At 40.4% G+C, this 19284-nt stretch overlaps 1 protein-coding gene across 1 annotated transcript; it reads left to right on the forward strand.

Moving 5' to 3' along the window:
- Positions 1-3980: 3980 nt before the first annotated feature.
- On the forward strand, positions 3981-5989 carry LOC116420799 (growth/differentiation factor 15-like). The gene is made up of 2 exons (XM_031948208.1): positions 3981-4339; positions 5003-5989. The coding sequence occupies exons 1-2, from the start codon at positions 4006-4008 to the stop codon at positions 5722-5724; spliced, it is 1056 nt and encodes a 351-aa protein (XP_031804068.1). The 5' UTR covers positions 3981-4005; the 3' UTR covers positions 5725-5989.
- The last annotated feature ends 13295 nt before the right edge of the window (positions 5990-19284 follow it).

The raw sequence follows: 19284 nt of genomic DNA on the forward strand, positions 1-19284 counted from the left end.
TATTTACACCTCAGGGAGGGGTTATATATGTACAACACAAGTGACAGCCCAGACTTTCCACACCAAGAAGACCTTAAATGCTACTTATGGTGCAGATCTCTTTTGAATGATGCAATTGGCCAAATGAGAAAAGTTATTTTTCAGATCTTAACAGCTGCCCAATGTGGCACATGTGCTTTGTTGTATTCATTTCTGATCAGTCATCATGTTTCTTTAGCTTTGCAGATTTTGAATTCACATAAACAGGTTATTCATATTCTTACTGATGACCCTTGGCAGTGGCGGTAGAATGATTTGTCCTTCACCTGGAGATGGGTAGTGACTATTATTCTATCTGTAGGACTCCTAATTCTGTATTGTATGTATTGCTGTTGTGGTATTTGGATGCAAAGTATTAGACACTGTTTTAGAAATGTACAACATGTAAGTGAGCTTACTCTGGAACCTTGAGTGTGGATTTATGTGATTTCTTCCAATAATGAAAGAGTTAAAACTGCCCAAGAGAATCCAAATCTCCAGATTGGAGTAGAAGTTTCTCAAACCATTTCCTAGGTTGAGATGCCCTTCTCTGAGGTAACCAGGATTTCGTGTAATGTAAACTAACTTAGTAGTGTCTATATTAGCAAGGTTATCTCAATGTATATGTAGATTATACTATATATATGTATATATAATATATGTATGTATGTTACGTAACTACTTTCTTTTGTATTGACAATTCACCACTTTAGTGTGATTTTAATAAAAAGATCCAACAGTCTAAGGTGGGAGGGCAGTGGGAAAGGCAGAAGGCTGCAAAGATGCCACATGGCAGAAGTGGCAGAAAGAGTTAAGGGCATTTAGAGAGAACAGCCATTGAGTAGAGTTAGTGTCACAAGTTACAGACAGTGAGTTATAGAGCCATCAAACTGTCAGATCCTGCACAGAGCCATTAGCTGAAAGCTGAGAGCAACCAGCCGTTGATCAGAGGTGGAGTTGGGATTCCAGCTACTCTTAAGGAAGTTTAGTTAGAGACCAGCCTTCCCCGATCTTCAGTGCTGTTTGATTATGAAAAGACTTGTCTCCTTGTAAATTCTTTGGTCGATATGAAATGAACATGAGGGGAAAAAACATAGTATCTCCCAGGACAGACAGACAGAGGGATAATAGGATATGGTGTAAGATGAGGAAGAGACCTTAGACCTAGAATGTTTGGACTGGACTTCACCTACCTGGGTAAGAAAGGACTTTGGTTGAGGGGCAGCTGAGGAGGGGAGGAGGAGAAATGGTAGGGAACTGCTCCCTTTACCAATGCAATTCAGCAACTATTCTGTCATTTAGATTCTTAGAAAATTACCTGTGGGCACTGAGAGGTTAAGTCACTGAGTCAGAGTCACTCAGACAGGCCTGGTTAAAGCTAGATCTTTCTGATTTGGGATAGATTTCTATCTATTATACCTTAGCTTTTAAACTGTGATTTACAGTTTAATATTAGGATTGTGAAATTATGATTTATTTTCGGTTTGATTTGTACATCTTACTTTATATACCATATATACCAGGGTTTTGTAAACATTTCTTGGGCAAAAAGAGATTGTGAGTGGAAAAAGTTTAAGAAGCGCTGCATGATATTATATCAGAGCTAAAAGAATCCTTCAAACACAGAATCTGGAATTTCAGAATTGGCAAGCATCTTAGAACATGGAACATACCATAATAGCTGAGAGGGATCTTGGAACCTAGAATTTCAGAATAGAAGAAAGCTTAGAAAATAATTTCAGAGCAGGAAGATGCTATAATTTAATATGTCAGGAGTGGAAAGGCGCAATGGCAAAGAATATTACAGCAGAACACAGAACATAGAATGGCAAGCTGGAAAATAACTGAATTTTCAAAATGTCAACAGAAATGAATAATAGTATGTGGAATGGCCTCTAGAAAGAATCTTTAAACCTAGAATGTCAGATCTAGAAGAATCAAGTGATCATGAAACTGAAGGTGGTGGGACCAGAATAGAGGTGATCAATGAGAAATCAACTGATCCAAGATTACATAGACTGAGAAATGTGAATGTATGTTTTTGATGAATTCAGGAACATTGCCCCCCCCCCCAGGTCAATTTTAAATGCTTTTGGGGTAGGGACTTACTGATTGATTTTTGTCTCCATGAGCAATGGAGCATCTGGCACCTAACTGGTAACTTACTACATATTAATTGTTGAATTGAAAGAAGCCAGGGTATTATAAATAGAAGCCTATCCCAAATCAGAAAGACCTGGCTCTGACTGGTCCTGGCAGGGTGACTCTGGCCCAGTGACTTAACCACTTAGTGCCCACAGGTAATTTTCTAAGAATCTAAAGACAGGACAGTTGCTGAATTGCTTTGGTAAAAGGAAGAGTTCCCCACCATTTCTCCTCCCCGATCAACAGCCCCCCACCAAAGTCCTTTTCTTCCCAGGCAGGTAAACCCCTATACTTCCTTCCAGTTCTGATATTCCATGATCTAACGTGACTTCCTCATCTGACATCAAATCCTAGAATTCCTCCCAAACTTGACATCCTGTGTTCTAAGGTCCATTCCAACCCTGAAATTCTTAAACCTTTATAACAAAGTCATTTCCAGCTCAGATATTCCATTTAGGTTCTAAAATTCCTTCCAGCTCCTATATTCAATGTCTCAGGGTTCTTTTCAGCTCAGCCAGGCTGTGTTCTATGATCTCTTATAACTCAGACATTAATATATTCTGAGAACCTTCTTCCTCTGCCATTCCAAATTACGAAGGCATTTCCTATTCAAATATGTTATATTCCAGATTTTCTTCCAGATCCAATGCTCTGCTTCTGAGGTCCCTTATCAGACCCTTCTAAGCTCTGTGCACAGATATGTGGCTCTTTTCTCCTCTCTCTCTCTCTTTCTCCACTCCTTTTCTCCACTTCACCCTTTCTCAGAACAAGCTAGATGGAGGTTTTCCCTCCAAAGGTCAACTGGTCATTTCCCAATCAAACTGGGAGACATTGTCCTTGAGCAGGAAAAGAGACTAACAGTGGAGGAGGGTCAGGGAAGACAGGACTCAGAGACTACCGGATCTATCCTCTTGTGATCTTGGAAGAAAAACATGCCCATGAGCCCTCCTTTCCCCCTTGATCTGTGCCAACCATTTGTTTTCTCTTGACCAAAATGTGAATATCCCCAGTGACAAGTATTATGGAAAGAACATTGGCCCAGAAGTCAGAGGACCTGAATTCAAATCCTGCTTCTGATGCTTTCTACTGGGAAAGTTATTCAGTCTCCCTGGGCCTCAATTCTCTCTTCTGTAGAATGAGCCAGAGAACTTTTGAGAACTTTTCAATTTCTAAATCTGCGATCCTTACAAACTAATTTCACTATTGAACTAATTGTGGGACTTTGGGCAAATCTCTCTGGATCTCAGTTTCCTCATCCATAAAATGAGATCTTTGGCCTAGTGGGACTCTGGGGTCCCTTAAATTTTAGATCTATGATCCTAAGAACCTCTGTGCTGTTTCGAGTACCTTTCTTTCTCCTGAGTCCCGCTTCTCTCCCCTCTTCCCCCAAGGAAAACCAATCCATTGACTGACTAATTTCGGAAAGTGTCTTCATTGTAACATAAAGAGAAGGTCCAGATAATGGGATCTCGAAGGACTCAAGTCCTTCCATTTTGTGTTCTAACGGTCTTCAAGATTCAGCCTCTATGCGACATCTGGGACAGAAGGGAAGGGAGCAGCTAGTGGGAAAGGGGAGGATAAGGAGAGAGGTGGGGGGAAAGAGTCCAAAGGGAAGTGATTCGAACGATTTGGGGCCACTTTGCCCTCCCCAAGATCAGCCTCCTCGCCACTCCCCCACCCCCCCTTTCTCTCCGGACAAAGCCGGAAAACTTTTGTTTACTCTCCAGCGGAGGCGGGGGCGGAGAACCTGAACTGGGCGCGGGGGCGTCAAAGTCCAGCCCAATATAAGGACAAGCCGGGTCAAGTTCATTCATTCTGCCCCGCAGCCGTCCCGTCTCCGCCATGCTCGGGCTCTCTCTGCCTCCCAGGGAGCTGCGGCTGCTGTCGCTGCTCCCGCTGCTGCTGCCGCCTCCGTCCGGGGCAGCTGAGCCGGGGGACCGGGAGCGCAGCGAGCAGCTAGAAGCCGTCCGCAGCGCCATCCTGAGCCGGCTCGGGCTGTCCGCGCCCCCGGACGTGCGCCCGCAGCTTCTCAGCTCCGCGGAGGTCCGGAGGCTGCAGCGCCGATATGAGGAGGCACTGACCCAGCTGCGGACCAACCAGAGCCTGGAGGCTACAGGCTCGGGCCGGAGTTCGCGTTCCCCTAGAGTCCCCAAGGTCCGGATCCTGATGCCTAAATGTAAGCGACCTGCGGGTCCTGAACTTACCGAGCCTAGAAGAGAAAGGCCCACGAAAGGGTGTAGAACCCGGGAATTTATAAGGTAGAACGCAGAAGCACAACACTGGAAGAGAGCTTAAAGTTCTTGAATGATAGGTGGTCTTTGTTTAATTTTTATGAGGCTAAAGAGGGAAGATTTGCCTGCCTTCTGCTAGTTAGCGTCAAAACCTGGACGAGAAGCCAGGGTCCCTAACTTCCGAGTGTAGTGCCCTCGGCATCCCTGCTCCCAGCTCCTGGGCACGATAGGGTTCCCTGGGGCTCAGAGTGCCAAATGACACGAGGGCATCAGGGCCCCGAGTAAGGAGAAGGGATCAGAGATCGCATAAACGCCACACGCCGAGATGACTCTGAGATCCCAAGCTCACCGAATAAAGCCACGAGAGCGATCACTACCTGTTTTATGGAAGGGGGCGGGGGGAGATGAGGAGCTTTTCTAGGAGTAGGAGGGGAATTGGAAGCCCAAACTATGTTCTAATACTTTTTGGATGGGGGAGAGGGGAGAGGAAGGGGGAGTGACTGGAGGGAGCGCGGGCTGAGAAAGGGGGAGTGACTGGAGCAGGGCGCGGGCTGGGGCGGATGGATGCGCTCCTTCACACCTTTCCCTTCTCTTCTCTCCCTTTACAGTGGAGCTCAGCCGGGACGCCCCCCACGAGCGCTTCCACCTGCTCCTCCACCGCAAGGCTCTGACTGCGGGGACCCCGGAGGAGCCGCGGGTCCTGCGCGCCCAGCTGCGGCTGTTTCTGCAGCCACCATCCCCGCTGACCCCGACTGAGTGGGCCCCGTCGCCGCTAGATGCTGCGCCCCAGACCCTGACGCTCGACCTGACGCGGCCGCTGCAGCGCTGGCTCCGGCGCCGTCCGGCTCCGGCGTCCCTGCTGCGGCTGCCGCTGGCTTTGCCTCCCAACGTGACCCGGGAGCTGCTCCGCCAGCCCCCGGGCCCGCGCGCCAGCCTGCGCGTGGAGCTCCAAGAGCTTCCCCGAGGGGCGCCCCGGCGGGCGCGAGCGCTGGAGCCCGACAAAGCCTGCGGAGAGGGAGGCGGGAGACGCTGCTGCGTCCGCTCGCAGCGCGTGTCTTTCAAAGAGATCGGCTGGGACAGCTGGGTGCTGGCGCCCCGCGAATTCGAGATGCGCTTCTGCGAGGGCTCGTGTCCGCAGGGCTACCGGCCGGCCAGCATGCACGCGCAGCTCAAGGCGCGCCTGCACCGCCTTTCCCCCGCCCTGACGGGCCCGCCCTGCTGCGTCCCCTCTGCCTACGAGTCCATGGTGCTCATGCACTACGGCAGTGACGGGCAGATAGCCTTCACGCCCTACGAAGACCTGCTCCCCACGGGCTGCCACTGCGCCTGAGCCCCCCGGACCTGCGCGGTGGAAGGGACCGGTCGCTGGCGGCGTGGGAAGGGCTGGCATCCGGCTGTCAAGCTGCCCAGCCTCCTACATGGTCCCAAGCTCATCTCCAGATTTCGAATCCGGAACCACTGAAGAATAAAGCTGGGCTGGCCACCGTGGGCGCCTCTGTGGCCAAAGGATGGAGCTGAAGGTGGCCCACGGTGTGATGTTTCCTGAGAAGCAGCTGTTATTTATAGAAGCATATTTATTGATAATTTATTGAGGGGGGGGAGGGGGGAGGGGAGTGGGGAATGAAAGATTTGTACCACTTGTTTTCTGGCCTGTATTTATAATGACTTCTGTTACACCATGGCTCCTCTGTTACTTTGGAAAGTGGATTTAAAATACTAAGACTGAATCAGGTTGAATCTTGAGTTGGGAGAAGGGGAAAGGTTTTGGTCAGAAAGGAATGATATATATTGCAGAACAATATATAATATAAACATTTGTGTATATAATATTATATTAGAATAACATATATATAATATATGCACAGACTATCTTTGAACTTGGTCAAATTCCTTAATGGTTCTCAGCCTCCTTTGTAAAATAGGGCTAATAATATTCTACACTTGTTATCAGGAAAGAATCCCTAGGTCAAGGTAAAGCTGTACTGAAATTATTATTCACTTTTTTAAATTATCTGATACATACCCTGCTAAAGTCTTCTCTTCATTGATTCATATTGGCCTGAGCTCCCAGTTTTAAAAAATATATACACTTTTCCATCCCACAAGAGTATTTATCTCACCAGTATAGACAAATATAGTAGTCTTAGCTGTCTCCTAAAAAAGGAAGTTTTTAAAATTTGTTTTACAAGTCCAAGATAATGATGATGACAATAACAACTAACATTTATATAAGCTATAAGATTTCCAATCCAAAGGTTTACATTTGTTTTTTCATTTGAGTCTTACTAACCACCTTGAGAGAGGTGCTATTATTATTCCCATTATACAGATGCCAAAACTGAGGCTGGGGCAGCTAGGTGGTGCAGTGGTTAGAGCACCAGCCCTGAAGTCAGGAGGACCTGAGTTCAAATCAGATCTCAGATACTTAACACGTCCTGGCTGGGTGACCCTGTGCAAGTCACTTAACCCCAATTGCCTCAGCAAAGCAAAAAACCCTGAGGCTAAGAGAACTCTAGTGATTTGCTCAAAGTCACAGGGCTGAGGTAGGAGATCTCCTGAGTTAAAGTTCTGCCCACTGTATTAGCTACCTAACATATGATTTCATTTTGTCCTTGCCAGAACCCAGGAAAATGGGTACTTGGCCATTTTACAGAAGAGGCAACTGAGTTAAGCCAGGGTTTCAATAACTGACCCAGAATCACATAGCTATTTAAGACAATCAAACAGGATTTTAACTCAGGTGCTTCTGGCTCTAAGTCCCATGTTCTATCCATTGTGCCAAGATTTGGCCCCTGAATCCTTGAAGGCAGAGACATGCTTTGGTTATAACAAACCACTTGTGTAAGTTTTGACTGTGGGCCCAACTAATGGCTCTTGGCTGTTCTCCAAAGATCACAGAATTCTAGTCCAACTTATACCCAGAGGAAATCTCCATTTAATTATGTCTGAAAAATGATCTGGTTAAGCTCAGAGAAACTCATCACCCATTTGAAATTTTTTGACTGAAACAACTCATGAAGATTATCTTTTTTTTAAATTTAATTTTATTTTATTAAAGCTTTTTATTTACAAAACATATGCATGGGTAATTTTTCAACATTGACTCTGCAAAGCTTTTTATTCCAAATTATCCCCTCCTTCCCCTCCTCTCCTCCCCTGAATGGCAGGTAGTCCAATACATGTTAAATATGTTAAAATATATGTTAAATCCAATAGATAGATAGATAGATAGATAGATATACAGTTATCTTGCTGTACAAGAAAAATTGGATTAAGAGGGAAAAAAAACTGAGGAAAAAAATAATGTAAGCAAGCAACTGGAAGAGTAACAATGCTATGTTGTGGTCCACACTCAGTTCCCACAGTCCTCCTTCTGGGTGTAGATGTCTCTCTTCATCACTGAACAATTGGAACTGATTTGAATCATCTCATTGTTGAAGAGAGCCACATCCATTAGAATTAATCATTCTGATAGTCTTGTTATTGCTATGTACAATGATCTCCTGGTTCTGCTCATTTTATTCAACATCAGTTCATATAAGTCTCTCCAGGCCTTTCTTATACCATCCTGCTGATTATTTCTTATACAATAATAATATTCCATAACATTCATATACCACAGTTTATTCAGCCATTCCCCAACTGATGGGCATCCACTCAGTTTCCAGTTTCTGGCCACTACAAAAAGGGCTGCCACAAACATTTTTGCACATGTGGGTCCTTTTCCCTCCTTTAAGGTCTTTTTGGGATATAAGCCCAGTAGTAACACTGCTGGGTCAAAGGGTGCACACAATTTGATAACTTTTTGAGCATAGTTCCAAATTGTTCTCCAGAATAGTTGGATCCATTTATCATTATCTTTGTCTGTCATCTTAGCCAATCTGATAGGTGTGTAGTGATATTTCAGAGTTATCTTAATTTGCATTTCTCTCATTAATAATGATTTGGAGCACCTTTTCATATGACTAGAAATAGTTTCAATTTCTCCATCTGAAAATTGTCTGTTCATATCCTTTGAACATTTATCAACTGGAGAATAGCTTGAATTCTTATAAATTTGAGTCTATTCTCTACATATTTTAGAAATGAGGCCTTTATCAGAACCTTTGAATGTAAAAATGTTTTCCCAGTTTATTGTCATGAAGATTATCTTGGGAACATTGGAACTGATAATGAATGCACTGAGATATCTCCTCACTAAAGAAAAGTCAGTAGCAAAGTCAGAACATGAAACTAGACCTCCTGTGATGACCGGCCCAAGATTTACCTCTTTAACTCCCATGGGAAAGATAATGGAAGAGAGAAGGGACCCAGAGAAATTCAACACTAGCGTTCCCAAGTGTGGACCCACAAATGGAGGGGAGGTGAAGCAGAATGACTTTACTTTCTGCCTTCTATACTCATCAGACATAGCAGGAGAGTTCAAAACAGGAATCACTCACAGGTGAAATGGGAGAGAAGTCTTTTTAAAGTCCCACTGCATGATCTGTAGCAGCTCTGCTAGCCTAATGCTGGCCCAATGCCTCCATGTACAGAAGGTTTCCTCACTTCCTAAAGCAAACAAATGGAGCCAAACCAAATCAATCATATTCTCTAGTTCACAAATCTGTGTGGCTTTGGGAGACTGACAGGTCAGGATTTCCTGACTTCTGACCTGCCCCTTGTATCCAACAGTTATTGGGCAGCAGAAGCCTATCCTGGCAAAGTTATAGGCCAGGCTGAGTCTGTCCCTTCTCTGAACACCTGCATCAAAGTCTATGTTCCATCAAATAGGTTTAAGTCCTTTTGTTCCTCTGACTCATGTGACCTCGGACATGACACTTTCCCTTTACCCTGTATTCTGTCCTGTAAAGTAAAGGAGTTAGACTAGGTTTTTTCCAAAGGCTTCTTCCATCTGAATTCCCAGAGTCTCAGAGTTGGAAAGACAAGAACCTTGTCCAACTAAACCTGAATAAGAATTCTTTTTATACTGTTCCTGACAAATCCTGTTAGCATCAGGTCATAGATTCAAAGCTGGAAAGGACGTTAAAGATCATTTCTCATTTTACAGATTGGGAATTGGAAACCCTGAGAAGATAGGTTAGTGATCAAATGGGTTAGTGGTCCACCATCTTCCCAAGCATGTGTATTTTCAACTTCAGTGCCTGTAGATGTTAGAGCTGGCTGAGTAAGGATAAGGAAAAGGAGATTAAAGAGGGGAAGAACTGTTACTCCAGCTGTATGAGAAAAGAACCTTGGAATTCAAGGGCCTTTGGTAAGGTCAAGAAGAAACAAGAGATCCATGGCTTAAACCAACACTTTACACTATAAACCAACATACATTCTAAATGGCTATGTGACTTTAATAATGAAGATCATATTGTAAACATTATGGAGAAACAGATCATATACTTTTCACAACTATGGGTATGGATATTTTTAATCAAATAATGGGTAGAGGCAATTACATAAAACAAAATTAATACCTTTGATTATATGAAATTGAAAAGTTTCTACAAGCTTTTTTATCTTTCTACAAGATAGAAAGAGACCGTCAAATGGGAAAAAATTCTAGCAAATTTCTAGTAACTTGTGATCCAAGTTATATAGACAATGAATAGATATAATAATAATCTAAAGTGATTGCCCAACAGTTGTATTCAAACATTCAAATTCAAAAATTCAAAATGTATGAACAAATAGTACTTAAAAGAAGAATTGCAAACTATTAATATTCACATGAAAGAATGCTTCAAATAACTACTAATAAAAGAAATACAAAATCAAAAGAGCCCTTAGGTTTTACCTCACACCCTACAAACTGGCAAAAATGAAAAAAAGATGAGAATAGCTAATATTAGAGGAATAATGAAAAGACTGACATGTTGGTATATTGTTCATGTAACTGGGAATTAGTAAAATCATTTTGGAAAGCAACATGGAATTATAAAAATAAAGTTTTAAAATGTTCATGTCCTTTGAACCAAAGAGTCCATATATATTGGTATTTCTGTATTATCATCTTTGTGATATCATTATACTTTCTCTTCTGTGATACCAAAAAATTGGAAGCAAGGTAGATGCCCATCAATTGCGGAATGGCTAAAATTGTGGTACATCAATATATGAAATATTATTCTACTGTATGAAGCTGCAGAAGTGAAAAATATAGAGAATCATGGAATGATTTAGAGTGGAACTGATCATGGAACTGATGTAGAGTGAAGTGAATTAGTCAATATAATCAAAAAGAAATATACACATACATACAATTAAAAGTGGAAGTTGCAAAATTCTAAAGAACAAGCATGATTCAAAAGCAGAGATATGAGAAAACACTCCTACTTCATCATCACTGTATTGTAGATATTAGTAGTATACAAATTTTGTGCATTGCACATACTTTTAGATATTTTTGGATATATTAATCAAGATCTGCTGGTATTTTCCTTTTTTGTCTTAAAATATTATTTTATAGGTGGGATAGCTGTCTGGAATGGGAAGGGAGAGATGCTGGGGAAAATTATGATGCTTAAAAAAACCCAAAATGTATCACTGAAAACTTAAAAAAAAATCAATGAAGCCACTACTTTGTCTATAATCCAAAAGAATTTTAACAAAAAGGGAGGAAAGAACTTATGTATAAACATATTTATACCAGTTTTTTTGTGGTGTCAACCAAGTAGAAACTGAGGGGGATGCTCATCAATTGAGGAATGGCTAAACAAGTTGTGATATATCTTTTATTCTGTTGTTACAACCCAACTGTTGGGTTGTAAGAGATGATAAGCAAATTGATTTCAGAAAAAAACTTGAAAGACTTACATAAACTGATACAGAATGATGTGAGCAGAACCAGAAAAACAAGTGTACATAGTGACAGCAATGTTGTATGATGAACAGTTGTGAATAACTTAGCTATTCTGACCAATACAATGATCCAAAATAATCCCAAAGGACTCATGATGAAAAATGCTATTCATCATCAGAGAGAGAAATGATGGAATTTGAATGCAGATTGAAGCAAATTAGTTTTCTTCTCTCTCTCTCTCTCCTTCCTTCCTTCCTTCCTTCCTTCCTTCCTTCCTTCCTTCCTTCCTTCCTTCCTTCCTTCCTGTAGTGTTCTTCTTTTTTAAAATATGATTGTTCTCTGAGGGTAGGTTTCTTGGGGGGCTTCTGGAGGCAGCCTTATTTTTAGTTCCAAGTAATAATCACCTCAAATGCAGCCAGCTGTTTAAAGTTCAGTCCTTTATTATCTCCTTCAAAACAGTCTGGTTAGCTTTCTTAGAGGCCTCTCTGCTTGGTTCCAAGAGCTCTTGCAGCTTGTCCTTTGTCTCTTCCAGCTTCAGCTTCAGCCTCCAGCTCCCTTTGAATCTCCAGTTCTGAATCTTCTCCCGACTGAATTCTGGCTCTGTCAATCTCCCGAACTGACTCCTCCACTGACTCCTCACTGAGGCTCCAAGAGTTTCTTTATATGTGATCTCTTAAAGGTGTGAACCCAAAGGTTGACTCCTCCTCCGAGAGAGTGAGATTGTGGATTCCTGACTTGTGAATCTCCTGGACTTGTGAACTCTAATGTGTGAGCGAATGTGTGAACTCTCAAAGGTATAAACTTAAGTACATAAGCATTGTTTCTATCAATTCCAGTGAGTTAACACTTTGTAAGAATTCTAACACCTTTCTTTTGTTTTTTCCCCACAAAATGACTTGTATGAAAATGTTTTACATGTGTATAATCTATATTACATGTGTATAACCTATATCAGATTGCTTACTATTTCAGAGAAGGGAAATGGGAGGCAGTTATGTAATTTGAAATTCAAAACGTAATAATGAATGTTAAAAGTTGTTTTTATATAATTGGGAAAAATAATTGTTTTAAAATTAATGAAGACAAGTTTCAAAAATGTATTAATACTTATGTTCTCCAAATATCTGGCATGAGTTGGTAATACTTTGTCCATAACAAACATAAGTCTCTCATTTCCTGTGACGTCTCTAACCATCTTGGATCAATAAAATTTGTTTCTTACTTGCCCTAGGGGAGTCTCTTGGCTCTTGTGTCCAAAGTCACCAGGCAGAACTTTACTGGACAGAGTGATATGCATGGACAGCAACCACTGCTTCCTAGTAGCGTGTATGGGATCAGTGACAGTCCAGTATAACTGAAACAGAGCGTGTTGACTCATTGAAATGAGGGTCACATATACTGTTGGTTGGATGTCTCAAAGTCTCAGCTGTGTTCCATGGCTGCAGGGCAAGCCATTTGCCCACTTGCACATTAGCCTTCCCTGGCTGTCAAAGTATGCTAATTAGCTAGTACTGCTCCCTTTCTCTGGCATACATCTTACTTGACATTTCTCAGTTAATTGCACTAGTTAATTATTGTCATTGTATATTTATGACTTTGTTTCATCCACATAGTCTTTACCTACTTCAAAGCCCAAAATTCTAACTTATGTATGGGGTATTTAGTTTCACTGTCTCATGTCTCTGCTAGTAAATGTGACTGATTTCTAGCGACCACTTTCTTAGGTGCACACTCTCAATTCCTTTAAGCTGGTATCTGCATGTATTACAGTTTAGTTGGATTTGTATCGATAATAGTGCCTGGGTGAGGTAGCTGACCAAGTCTTTGAAAACTTGTTCACAATTATGCATCCATCAGTTTCCAAAGTGCTTTATGGGTTTTAAGATAATTGTCATTAGGTATGGTGCAATTTCTGTTATTTATAATCCCTGTTCCTGAGGGACGGATGAGGCCAATGGATTAATTGAATCCAGGAGTTCTAAATTGTAGAAGGAGTGAAGGCCATTGTGTTTCTGCATTAAGTTCAGTCCTATTATGGTGCGCCCCTGGAAGTGGAGGACTTCCAGACTATCTAAAGAGAGACATACTTGCCCAGATCAGGGAAAAGAGAGTAGGTAGGGCAGTGGAGCAGGGAATATTACAATTAGAATGCATTACTTCTTCATTTCTGCTTTTCTAGATATTTCTACCTGAAGGGCTATTTTGATTTTTTTATATTTGCCTAAATTATTTCCCTAAAGCATATGCTCCTTGAGGGCAAAGTTTATTTTATTTTTGTCTTTGTATCTTAGTTCCTGGTATAGAGTAGGCACATAATAAATGTTTATTTAGTGAGTGAATGGTTAGGTAGATGAATAACAAACATATATGGGTAAAGGACAGATTTTTTCCATCCAGCAGAAGAGCAAGATGACACAAAGGAATATTCTTTTTCTTTCTTTTTCCCCCCTTTATTTTATTAAAAAAAAACACAAAGAGAATAAGAAAAACAACATAAAACAACAAAAGAGAATATTGTCATGTGCCCAGAAGAACATCAGGGAGGATTCAAAATATATAACAAGAAATTACCAGATCAAGAAAGTATATATTTTAGCAGAAGAAATTATATTCATGAATGTCCATTCTTTTCTTTACTTCCTTGTAAATTGTTCTGTTATTCTCTGCTGCACACACGCATACATATCTTTCCTATCCTTGCTGACCTTTTGCTTTAATTCTGCTCCTTCATTTGCCTTGCTATTATTTAACCCTCCCCTCACCCATGGATCCCTCCCTTGTCTTCTTCCCACATCCTTTGCTTCCCCATTCACCCATCACTCTCCCCTTATTTCTTTATAGATTTTGGAGGATGTTACACGCTTTATAATATATATAGTGTTGCCTATTAAACCCATTTCTGATGTGAGTAGGTTTTGACAACCTAGTAGGTTGTCAAAACTATGAACCCTCTTCCTCCTTCTGATGCCTCTGTGTCTATTTTTCCTCTGCACCTCATTTGCATAATATAATTACTATATTTACCTTAACTCTGCCAATATTTTGTTAAGCTACTTTATTGTTGATGTGAATTTTAAACATATAGTATACATTTCCCATGTTAAAAAATATAAACCATTTGTCATGTTGTTATATGTCAACATATAAACCATGTTGAGTTTCTTGACATTGATCTTTGATATTGGTTCTTATATGTTAAAATTTCCATTAAGTTTGGGTTTGTCTGATAGAGAGTCCTGAAAATCTGCAAGTTCATTGGATGTCCATTTTTTCTCATTCGATATTATGGATAATTTTGCTGGATATGACATTTTTGGTCACAGACCTAGTCATTTTGATTGTTGGTAGATATGATTCCAGGATCTGCAGTATTTTATTGTAGCTGCTGATAAAGCCTGTACAATTCTAATTGTAGCTCCTGCATATTTGGATTCTTTTTTTCTTGTTTCTTGAAAATTTTTCTCTTTGATTCAAAGGTTTTGAAATTTAGCAATAATATTCCTGTGTATTTTCCACAAAAGATCTCACTGAGGAGGGGATCAGTGAATTTTTTTTTTCTATTTCTATTTTCCCCTCGTGTTCTATCACTCCAGGACAATTTTCTTGGATTATTTCCTGCATTATTGTGTCAAGGTTCTTTTTTTTTTTGGTCACAACATTCAGGCAATCTAACTGTTCTTATATTTTCTTTTCCTGATCTGTTCTCCAGAGCTATCATTTTTCTTATAAGATGTTTTACATTTTATTCTTTTTTTTTCATTCTTTATAATGTTTTGTTATTTCTTGGACTCTCATAGCTTCCCTGGCTTTCCCTTGCCTGATTCTACTTTTCAAAGAATTATTTTAATCTCTGAGATTATATCTCTTTTTCTAGTTGGTTAGTTTTTATTTTTCATAATTTTCTTGTTTTGCGTGATTTTTATTTTTATTATTTTTTTTTAGTTTTCTCTCAATTCCTCAAGGAAGTTTTCCTCAAGTTTTCTCTCATTTGATTTTTATATTATGTTTTTGAGTTCTATAAATTCTCTCTGAGCAGGGAGCCATTTCACAATACTCTTTGGGGTAGAAGCTTTTTTTACTTCAGTGTCTTCCTCTGAAGATGAACCCTGGTCTTCCCTGTTCCCTTAGTAGATTTCTATGGTGGGGTTCTTTCTTCTTTGCCAACTTATTTAACATCTCTAATTATGGGATGGGATGAATGGTGCCTCAAGCTTCCCTTCAGCTCTCTCCTCTAATCAGGAACTCAAAACAAGAGCTCTTCCCTTCTACAAGTGCCTGCAGCCAGCAGCATACCTGTCCCATGGCTCCTGCACTCAAGGTGTGCTGGCAGCTTCTTTTCACCCAAGGCTGTGTTCTTGCAGCACAGCTAGGTCTTGTGCTTCCAATTAGCAGAGATTCTCTCAGTCTTCATGGACTCAGACTCTAATTTCATAAACAGTCCAGAGGTGAAAATTCTCTGTTTCCTGCTGAGGCTCCAGTCACACTCAGTAGACCCAGGTGTCCCCACTTGGTGTTTCTGGGGAGTTAGTCAAGAGGTGTTTGTATATCACATAGGTTAATCCCAACCTCCCTGAACCAGGAGGATGCCTGTTCTGCCCCAAATCTTGATTTTTCACCCGTCTATGTTTGTCCAGAGTTGCAAATTTGTTCTATTTTTGAGGGAAATCTGGAGAACTTAAAATTTACTAACCTACTCTACCATCTTCCCAGAATCCTCTGGAATATTCCCCCCCCCCTTTTTTTTTTAAAGAAGCATACATGCTCAGGAACTCTTCTTCTATAGTCATTTTATATAGTTATTTTCAAAGAAATCCCCACCAAAACTAGAACTGCTTACTAAATCTACCTTCTCTCATTGATGGCTGGATTCTTGAATGTTAGACTATTTTCTAGGCAACCACTAAGGTTCAAGAAATCTCCCTTCTCTGTTTATAAAACTTTATTCTAGGATTGCAAGATGTGGGAAATTCCCTGAAGCCTGGTGTTGCAAGCTAGGAATTGGGACGTGATTGATATTCTACTTGTTGGCTTCTTCTTATAGTCTCTCATTCTTTTCTGTGTCTTTAAGAGAGAACTGGACTGCTCTGTTGAATCTGGAAGTTAGAAGAAGTTTTAGCTACTTTTACCACTCCTCATTGGGTTCAGGACCCTTGAGTGATCAGTCTCCAACAGTAAGGAGAAAGTCTCATACAATATGCTCATTGATTTAAACATAATGAGTCTGAAAAGATAAGTTTTGAGACTTATCTCAAAAGTCAAAAAGACTATATTTTATTCTAAAGACAATAGGTAACCACTAGAACTTCTTGAACAGAAGAATAATCTAGTCAAGCTGAACCTGTGCAAAATAGAACTCATCATCTTTCCCCACCCAAACCTCTTAACTCTTCGAATTTTCTTATTTCTGTCAAAGATACCATCAAAGACACTAGGCCAGATTAATGACATCTTTGACTTTTCACTCTCAATTATCTCCACATATCCAATCTGTCTCCAAATCATGCTGTTTATAATTTCATACCATCTCTTGTATGCTTCTCTTCTCTCTATTCATAGAATCACCACCTGAATTCAACCCTTCATTCCCTCTCATATGGACTATTGCAATAACCTCTTAACTGGTTTCCCTGCCTCAAACCTTTCCTCAGCATAATCTACCTTCCACCCAACTGTCAAAGAGATTTGCTTAAGTATAAATCTAATTAAATTAATCTCCTATTCAATAAATTATAGGAGTTCCCTGTTACCTCCAGGATAAAATACAAAGCCCCCTGTTTGACTTTTAAAGCTCTTCATAACTTTCCATCTTTTTAGTCTTCTTATACTTGCTCATTTCTACCACTTTATGATCTAGCCACATTATCCTAATTGGTATTCCTCCTACCCAACAATCTAACACCTACATCTTTGTCTTTGCATTCCCCAAACCTGGAATTCTGGCCTTCTTTGCCTCTTCTTCCTGGCTTTCTTTAAGACCTGACTCAAATCTTATCTTTTATAGGAGGCCCTTCCAAATCTCTCCAGATGCTAATGCCTTCCCCTTTGGAATTATCTTCCCTTTACTACATCTATATCTATGTACCTATGTCTTTTATGTCCTACTTTGTACATATTCAGTTTAGGATAACTAAATATATTCCATATCTAAGCCATATCTAGAGTTTTCTTCAGAGTTGTAATAATGAGCAAAAAAGAGAAAAAATTATCTTTTTGAGCCAACCCCTACTATAAAACTCAATTTGTGTGAATCCAGAATTTTGGCTCCCCTAGGCCTTAGCTTATATCTGTGTTTCAATCCTTTTCCACTCTTGCAGACTATAATCTATGTATCCTAAATGTAATTCTGTGTTCTGTCTTCTGGACCGGCTCTTCTGGCTCTGACATCCTCCATTCTAAGGGTCCTTACAGATCTGCTATATATTCTTAAGTCTCTAAGTCTGAAAATGGCCAATTAGAGTACTATATTACTCCCCCCACCCCAGTTCTTTCCTCTATTTTCCTCTACTTTCACTCCTTCTTTCTTCAAAGTCTCTCAGAATTACATTTAGGATACATAGATTATAGTCTGCAAGAGCTCTCCATCAGGCTCAAAGGTTCAGGGGTTCTCAGAATAAGGTGGGAGGGATCCTCCCCACCCCAAAGGTCAACTGAGTATTCTTAACCAAATTTAGATACTCATTCTCCTCATTCAGGAAGAGAAAGAAAGAGATAATAGTAAGAGAAGAAAATAGTCAATTTAGGTGCAGGGATCAGATCTAAGTAAATCTCAATTACTGTGAGATTTTACTTACTTGGGAAGAAAATGTTTGAAACCATTTGCCCCACTACACACACACACACACACACACACACACACACACACACACACAAATTCTGAATGGCTTAGATAACTTAGTTAACACCTCCTCTGGGCCTCAATTACTACATCTATAAAATAAGGAAAAACTAGTTCTTCTCCAAGACCACTTTCAACTCTGACATTTTATGTTCTAAGGGCCCTTACAGCTTTGACATTCTGTATTCCAAGGATCCATCCACTTCTGATATCCAGGGATTACTTTTACTCTGCCCAGATATGCATCCTTTCATGCACTCTTGATCTTAAGCCCATAGTAAACTCCAGATTAACAGTACAGTTAATAGAGAATTCTTCACAGATCAGGGGACCAGATTTTCTCAGGTCATGATAGGAGTTTACCAAGTCACCTTTCCTAAAGTGCTATAAGATTTCCTAAGATCAAAGAAATACATATATGTGGCACAAAATAATTATCTGTTTAATACGGAAGAGTAGAATTTTGTCTTGTTCTGATATAACAAGAAGGCAAGGTACATTGGGAATAAATCAGAACTACCAATATCTCACCACTGAAAATGCTTCATCACAGTTTGTGCTGACTACAAAGTCAGGCAAACCATGAAAGTATGTAAAATGAACCATGGGAATACATGATTACTTTAATTATGTGTCACAACTCCCATCCATTGGGGAATGGTTGAACAATATGAAAATCGTGGAATGCTATCGTGCTTTAAGAAATGGTGAAAGTGATGGCTTCAAAAAAATTTGGGAAGACATGTATGAACTGATACAAAACGAAATGAGCAGAACCAGGAGAAGAATTTAATTGATGACAGTACAATATTATAAAGACAAACAATTTTTTTTCTTTTTTCTTTCTTTCTACTGAGGCAGTTATGGTTAAGTGACTTGTCCAGGGTCGCACAGCTAGGAAGTATTAAGTGTCTGAGGCTGGATTTAAAGTCAGGTCCTCCTGACTTGAGGACTGTCACTCTATCCACTGCACCATCTAGCTATCCCAAGACAAACAATTTTGAGAGACTTAGGAATTCTGAGCAATACTTGATGACCAACCATAATTCCAAAGGACTTGTGATAGTTCCAGAGGACCTACCTCTTCAAAGAGAGGTTGTTAGAATGAAGACTGAGAAATTATACAGATTGCATAAATTTTGGTCATGGCCATGTGGGAATTTCTTTTACTTGACACTATATGTTTGTAGCAAGGGATTTTGTTTTTCTTGTTTTCCAAATTAGGGGATGGAAGAGGTAGAAAGGAAAAAGATAGATCTTCATTT

Source organism: Sarcophilus harrisii, chromosome 1 (genome assembly GCF_902635505.1).
Source record: "Sarcophilus harrisii chromosome 1, mSarHar1.11, whole genome shotgun sequence".
Classification (NCBI taxonomy): domain Eukaryota; kingdom Metazoa; phylum Chordata; class Mammalia; order Dasyuromorphia; family Dasyuridae; genus Sarcophilus; species Sarcophilus harrisii.